Source organism: Microcebus murinus, chromosome 10 (genome assembly GCF_040939455.1).
Source record: "Microcebus murinus isolate Inina chromosome 10, M.murinus_Inina_mat1.0, whole genome shotgun sequence".
Taxonomy (NCBI): Eukaryota; Metazoa; Chordata; class Mammalia; order Primates; family Cheirogaleidae; genus Microcebus; species Microcebus murinus.
This window is the reverse complement of record NC_134113.1, coordinates 59574748-59582914: the sequence shown is the minus strand read 5'-3', so window position 1 is coordinate 59582914 and position 8167 is coordinate 59574748. Positions and strand designations below refer to the sequence as shown.

At 33.2% G+C, this 8167-nt stretch overlaps 1 protein-coding gene across 1 annotated transcript; it reads right to left on the bottom strand.

The window, feature by feature from the left end:
* Positions 1 to 6813: 6813 nt before the first annotated feature.
* Positions 6814 to 7752, bottom strand: LOC105865844 (olfactory receptor 6C3-like). Its single transcript, XM_012754737.2, has one exon. The coding sequence runs from the start codon at positions 7750 to 7752 to the stop codon at positions 6814 to 6816; it is 939 nt and encodes a 312-aa protein (XP_012610191.1).
* Between the last annotated feature and the right edge of the window lie 415 nt (positions 7753 to 8167).

Genomic DNA, 8167 nt, shown 5'->3' with positions numbered 1-8167 from the left:
GGAATGAAAATTATTTAACATATCTGTGCCTCAGTATCCTCATCTATAAACACATGCTTTCTTCCTCTGTACATAAGTTCATTTTATAAGCTTGCTGTGAGCATTAAAACTGTTAATATATGTGAAGCATTTAGAAAAATGCTTGATAGTTAATGAAGGCCATAAGAAGCTTTGTTCTATGGGGAAAATGTTCCCTAACCCCTAATCTGAAAATCTCTGGATTAGAATGGTGTCCTACATATAAGGCTATGTCTTAGATAAATAGTAATAAATATATTTCACACCAAGAGAATCACATAAGAACAATAACAACAAAGAAACAGGGAAGAAGTCACTGGGTTGTACAGTACCTGTCAGGCATTCTAGGCGAGTGAATCTTACCTTTGTCCTTCTTCCTTGTGTAGATGGTGCTGACCTCTCCCTTCATGGTGTATCTGCCTCTTCCACCTCATCAGCACCCCCAAACACACACACACAGACACACACCCCTAATATTGTGGGTAGCACATTGTAATGACATCCCAAATCACCTACTTTCTTATCGTCACAACACTGTGTTTAAGACCCATTGTATGCATTCCCTAAGAACCTCATACTCATTCTTCCCAACCCATCCCCCTTGTATTGTACTAAATTCCCCTGTGAATTCCTCTATTACTCTGTACGTTTTTGAGGGTTCGAACAGGATCTTATCTTCAAAGCTGTTTCAATATAATCCCGTGCTTAGTATTGTTATAGTGGGTTTAAAAAGAACATTCATTTAATTGATTAATTAATTAGTTAATTAATGTTGAGTTTGTTGTTGAATCACATGTTGCCATCAGTTAAAGTTTTATATTTCCTGCTAATATTTTAGACTAGATATTGCTTAGGTTTTTATCTTTGTTTTACAAGATATATTTTCTTGCATTATATATTTTATGAGGTGTGTTTACACACTTGGCCCAAATTCCTTGTATACAGTAAATGTAAAACAAAAGTTAATGCCTTTTGTAACAATCTGGATGGAACTAGAGACCATTCTTCTAAGTGAAGTATCACAAGAATGGAAAAACAAATACCACATGTACTCACTATTAAATTGGAACTAATTAAATCAATACCCACATGTACCTATAATAGTAAAATTCAACAGAAACCAAGGAGGTGGGAGGGCAGAGGAAGGAACAGGTAAACTCACACCTGATGGGTACCTAAGCAAGCTACGTTGGTGATGGGCACACATACAACTTTGACTCAAACTGCACAAAAGCAAATCATGTAACCAAACATTTGTACCCCCATAATATTCTGAAATAAAAAAAGAAAAAAAACCTCAAAGGGTATGTAAAGTAAACCACATTTTATTTATAAATAAAGGTAGAACAAACTTCATAAAGTATTATTTCTAAATTACTTTCCTTAAATTTCTTTACAGTTCATCATATCAATTCACTTTACTCCTGCCCAGTACCATCACTCTTATTACATCAGGGTTTATTTTTCATTAAAATCCCAAGTTTTTCATAACACCTTGAAGTTACTACATTTTCATCATATAGATAAGATTCAGTTTCAATTTTGCAGGTGAATTTTCAGCAATAACTTACTGACCTCGTAGTCTCAGAGTTTTAAAAATATATATTATATTATTTCTTTTTTTTTTTTTTTTCTGAGACAGAATCTTGCTCTGGCACCTGGGCTAGAGTGTGGTGACATTAGCCTAGCTCACAGCAACCTCATATTCCTGGGCTCAAGCAATCCTCCTGCCTCAGTCTTCTAAGTAGCTGGCACTACAGGCATGTACCACCATGCCTGGCTAATTTTTTGTTTTACGTTTTTTCCTGTTTTAGTTGCCCAGCTAATTTTTTCTATTTATTTATTTATTTTTTTAGTAGAGACGAGGTCTCACTCTTGCTCAGACTTGTCTCGAATTCTCGACCTCAAGCAATCCTCCTGGCTTGGCCTCCCAGTCTTAGGATTACAGGCGTGAGCCACCATGCCAGGCTGTATTGTATTATTTCTGTTCTATAGTGACTGATGTACCAATGCACTGTATTACTAACCTTATTTCATCTTTTTTGCATATCTATTTTCCTCTTAAATTTCCTGTTAGTTTTAACACTTTTCTGAATAATAATGTCATGACTCACTCTTTTTGCTACTGATCGCAGCTCTGATGGAATGTAGAAAGAGCTGTGAAGGAAGGTATAACTAGGTATTGGAAGGGTTCATGTGGGTATCCCCCAAATGAACTGTATTCAAAATCCAAGAAACTTTAGCAGTAGCTGATCCAATATCAAGAATTGGGGGTGATATACTATGCTTTTATATAAAAGTGTTTATGAAAATTCATTGAATTATATTCATATATCAATGTAAAACAAACTTGATAAAATTTATCAGTGTGTATAGTCCTGAGGAAATTAAACTGCAATATTTAACATGGCATACATGCTTTCTAGAGCCTCAAAAGATCCCAAGGTTATCTTGGTATAGAGATCCAAGAATATCTCCAAGCATCTAACTCATCATTTCAGATTTTTATTTTTGAATACAGATCCATGTTTTCTCCTGGAACAACATTGCTTATGTTATGAAGCTTTCCTTCTACTCATTTCATCCAAACTACTCCTTACTTGCTTTCTAAGGATTCTTGCGACGTATTCTTAGAGGCATTCAAAATGAAAATTAACAGTGATATTTAATATTTGTTAATGACGATGGCTATGAAACATCTTCAGGGCTTTCATTCTCAAAACATTCCTATATACTGCCCTTCCTATGATCAAATAAATACTAATAACAACTTTCTAAATAAACTACATAAAACATTGACAATTTCTTTGATGCCTAGGTGAGAAAGGGACATTGTATTAAAGGTTTTGTGAAGTATGGAGAATCTAGGTACAGGGCTTTGAAAGCCTGAGATAGAGACCTTAACTGGTTCCATTTTATTTCTTATGTGTGTGTGTGTGTGTGTGTGTGTGTGTGTGTGTGTGTGTGCGCGTGCGGCCTGTGTCCATACCTTTTTTTTTTTTTTTTTTTTTGAGACAGAGCCTCACTCTGTTGCCTGGGCTAGAGTGCTGTGGCATCAGCCTAGCTCACAGCAACCTCAAACTCCTGGGCCCAAGCATTCCTTCTGCCTCAGCCTTGGTGTAGCTGGGACTACAGCCATGCACCACCATCCCAGGCTAATTTTTTCTATGTATATTTTTAGTTGTCCAGCTAATTTCTTTCTATTTTTAGTAGAGACAGGGTCTTGCTCTTGCTTAGGCTGGTTTTGAACTCCTGAACTCAAGCAATCCACCTGCTTCGGCCTCCCAGAATGCTAGGATTACAGGCATGAGCCACCACGCCAGGCCTTGTGCTTTGGATTTAATGATTTTTTTGTGTGTGTTTCAGTGTGTTGAAACCTCCCTTAGTAATGCAATTACTTTGAAGGTCTAATTTATTTCAACTCTTTCTGTATTTACTCAATTCTTTCTTCTTCAGTTAAACCTTTTTAGAGGTCATTAGAAAAATTTCACAGGTCATATTTCAAAAATGTGTATTTTGTTTATCTCATTACCTTATTTTTTAAATTTTTTATGAATTTAAAGAAATTGAGAGTTTAGGTTAATACATCAGAGAAAATAAAAATTATTTAGTTTAGTGTTATGAGCAATAAGTAGCTCAGCTTCATAATCACACTAAAATACACTTCTGGCACTGCTCAATCATTGCAGACTGTGGGGCACGGCACAAGAATTCCTTTGAGACCTTCTGCTGGCCTGAGTAAAACAAAGACTCCTCAGGAGAACCACTGAATGGTTGGAAGAATTTTTTATTGTTGTTTTCAAACTGTTTCGATCATTTTTATAATGATTTTTGATGACTCTTTCCCTGGAGAAATATAAATAATTAATATATCTTCATTTCAATAATAATAGGCAGTTTCAATTCTCAGCATTCTTACCCGTATGCATAGAAACAAATTAAGGGAATAGTGAAATCATCAATCACACTTAATAAATATTCCATAAATAGTAACATTCATGCTGAATATCTACTCATAATATCATGTTTTCAGTTCATTAATTATCCATTTACAATTTGAACAAGGAAGAAAAAGAAAATAAATTAATAATAAACTTATGCTATTGGAACACTATTTCTTATTTATGACATTAAAAGGTCAATTTATTATCATAAAAAGCATACAGAATTTGCCATTAGAAAGGCCTGAATTAAAAATACAAATGGTCCATTTAGTGGATTTATGAGTTTGTATGCATTGCTTAATCTCTTTAAACTTTTCTGTGTTTAAAATAGAGTCTAAATTTCAAGAGTGTTTTTGAGAATTGATATAAAGTAAATATGTTTTTAATGAACCATGTGGCACTTAGTAGAATGCTGTATTATTCTAAGCATAGCTGTATTATTTATTTTATTTTTTCTTTTAGTTGGAATTAATTCCCAACTCTGGGAAGGATATTCATAATAATTGTGATTTATTAAAGGTGCTATTCTAATGACAAATGACTTTAATATTTCATTTCATTTAGCTTATCCCTTATAACACACTTATGAAACTTTCATCCTTACACTCAAATGAAAAACTGAGATTCAGAGAGATTATGCTACTTAATTCACATAGCTAGGAAATGTCAAATATAATCTCAGACTAAAAATTAAAGGATCTTCTCTTAAACATGGTACTACATAACCTGTATTCAATTAAAAACACAGAGATAGTAATTTCCTGCTTTTAATTAATAGGGAATGAATAATTTGATAGAATAAAACACTAATCCTTTTTATATATTTTAATGTCAAGTTTCAAAGTATAACCCCCCAAATTTCCTATTTAATTTGATGAAAAGTTGAGCTGTTGAGTAATGAAACAATGCTAAGATTTGCAAGACTTCCATTGCCTTCTATGCGTCTAACTTACCTTGGACTTTCATATAGTTTCAATAATACTCGGAATGAATGGAGATTTAAAAAGTTTAGCAAGTATCATTGTTGTAATCCAAGGAAACCAGCATTTCTGAAAACATTATTTCTGTTTCCTATTGAACAAGTTTGCTTCCTGTTGTCATTGCTTTTGTCTTAATTTTCTCATTCTATCCAGAGTTCATATATTTCTCTGACTAGAGAGTGGGAAAGGAATAAAAATGTAAAGTAGGAAAAAAGTATCATAAAGTATTTTAAGACTGTCTGGCATGGTTTCTACATAGATTTGAAGTAGCACAAGCTACTTAATGTTTTATCTATTCTCTCTGCCTCTGGCCCAAGGGACTAATTCAGTGAATCAAAATTGCCAGAATAAGAATGTACACAAAACACTAAGGAATATAAAATGTAATACACATTAGTATTTAAATTGAAAAAGGAAGCTTGGGGGACAGTGTCCAATGAGACAGAAAAGAAAATAATAACAAACAATAAAACTAACTGTCAAGGTTTTTTCCATGGACATCATTTTTTCAGGCAGAAATAATAACCAAATATCTTATTTCCTAATGCAGATCGCTAATAATATGATGTTTTAAAAACTGGCAATCTACAACATTGTACTGAATACATCAATTTTCTATTATTTTTAATCTGCCTTCTGATAACTTTTACTACCATAAAACTGCTAACTATATATATATTATATGTTATATATATTATTTTCTCTCTCTCTATATATATATATATTTTCCTGCTCATTCTATTGCTTACCAGCAACGGCAGTTGAAGATTTCTTGTTCTGATTGATTAGTGTTATAATTTATATGCCAAGTATAATTTTAGGAGTTAGTACTTTTTCTGACTAGGCTATACTAGTATAATCATGCCAAATGGGATAATATCACTAAAAATAAGCCTGTAAAATTGTGCAGGTCTTTAGTAAAACCTATGCAAAATTTGAAGGTCTTCACAGAATTTCCCCATTGTATAAAAATACTGCAAAGACTAGCGTTTGATTTTTTTTTTTTAATTTAGGCTATCATATTGGCTACTATAGCTCAGTGACTTTAGGCAAATTACCAATATTTCTGAACATTAATTTACACATCTACAAAAAAGAGATAACCATGTCTATGTTGCAATATAGCTATAAAGATTAAATAAGATACAGTAACAGACATATGTATTCCAGCATATGGCACAGAAGAAGTGCTCTCTATAGAAGAGCTAGTATTTAGGAAATTCCTTTCCTATTTTCAGGTTACAAAAGAATACTGATGACTGCCTAAATATTTATCTTTTTTATTTCCAAAACTAAATACCTATGAATAAGGAGAACACATAAGACTAGACATAGCACATGCCTCCAGCATAACTAGGAAATAGAAAATATCATGAACTTCAAATTACTGTTAAGTAGGAAAATAAATATCCAAGTCCATTAGAGGAGTGGGAAGAATCAGACAGATATGCCAAGAATATGTTTGTTGTAGATATTTATTTCATATATTGTAGAACTTTTAAAAATAAATTGTTATATTAGCAAAACAGAAGAGAAATTTTAAGATTAAGTATATTGAAAGTGTTTACACTTTTAAACCATTATGATATAAATCATCTTTACTATTCAGAATAACCAGCAAAGTGGTTTATATTCTAGAACCAATGGTTTTTCATTCAAAATTATAAATCAGTGATTACATTGAACCTATGGATAGTTTTAAAGGAAGACACAATTTAGTCACCTTCAGGTTAAAAAGAAAGCTGAAGATGAGCTCGGTAATGCAAGTACTGTAACTGTGAGAGGGAGGTGGAAGGAAGAAGAGAAGGTAAAATTTCAGTTTTCCTTTCTTAAACCTTCACAATGGCATTCATTCATGTGAACATATGTTTTCATTTGTTTCTATGAAACACTATTTTATGAACCAAGATTTTGAAAGCTTCTTTTACTTGCTGGTTTCTCAGAGTGTAAATAAAAGGGTTCAACATGGGGGCTATTGAAGTGTTGAGAATAGCTACACCTTTGGTCAATGATGCTCTTTCTTTTGCTGAAGGCTTGACATACATGAATATGCAGCTTCCATAAGAGATGGAGATGACAATCATGTGAGAGGAGCAAGTGGAGAAAGCCTTTTTCCTTTGACTGGCAGATGGGATTCTCAGAATGGTGCAGATGATGCATATGTAGGACAGAATCACTAATGCTAATGTGAACAGTAGCGTAACAAAAGCAAAGTAAAAACCAATCATCTCTAAAAGCCATGTGTCTGAGCATGAGAGTTGTAAAATGGGGAAATAGTCACAAGAGAAGTGATCAATGACATTGGAAGCACAAAAATCCAGCTTGAGGATAAGCATGAGTGGTGGGAAAATGGTCAGAAATCCTCCCAGCCATGAACTAAGGACAAGCAGGGTGCAAATTTTCTTGTTCATGATGGTGGTGTAATGAAGGGGCTTGCAGATGGCAACATAGCGGTCATAAGACATGGCAGTCAGAAGAAAAAATTCAGACACACCCATGAAGATAAAGAAAAATAGTTGAGCTAAACAGTTGTTATAGGAAATGGTCTTGACTTTAGTAATGAGTGTCACCAAAAATCTGGGTATGGAAACACTGGTGAATGTAATTTCTAAGAAGGAGAAATTCCGGAGGAAGTAATACATAGGAGTCTTTAGATGAGAGTCTGTTAGGGTGAGGATGATGATGGTTAGGTTTCCAGCAACACTTAATATATAAGTTATAAATAAAAATATAAAAATTACAACCTGAAGCTCTGGGCGGTCTGATATGCCCAAGAGTACAAATTCTGTGATCATTGTGTGGTTCCTCATAATATATTTTTTTCTTTCAACAAAATCTATTGGTGAAAAATAACAAAAATGAATAAGTGAAATGTGAAGAAATTGAAATTTTAAATGTTGCAATTAACAGCTCCAATGAAATAAAGCAATGGATCTTTATCCTTGTAAGAGTTTCTGCAATATCTACTCATTTCCATTAAAGAAGAAAAATTGTATGCATCCTCTACTGAAAGGAAACTTGTATTCATAGATCTATGTTAAAAGTCTCCTCAACAGTTATTTTACATAAAGCCTCTACTAATAATCAGATTTTCTATATGTGCTTGTATCTATGAATTATACACCTCTGCAACAATATTTTTGAATTATGTCTGTAGTTTGGATATTGAGACATTTTCAGCACACAAAAGATTGTGTGTTTTTAGGAGTGAAATATCTAATCTTT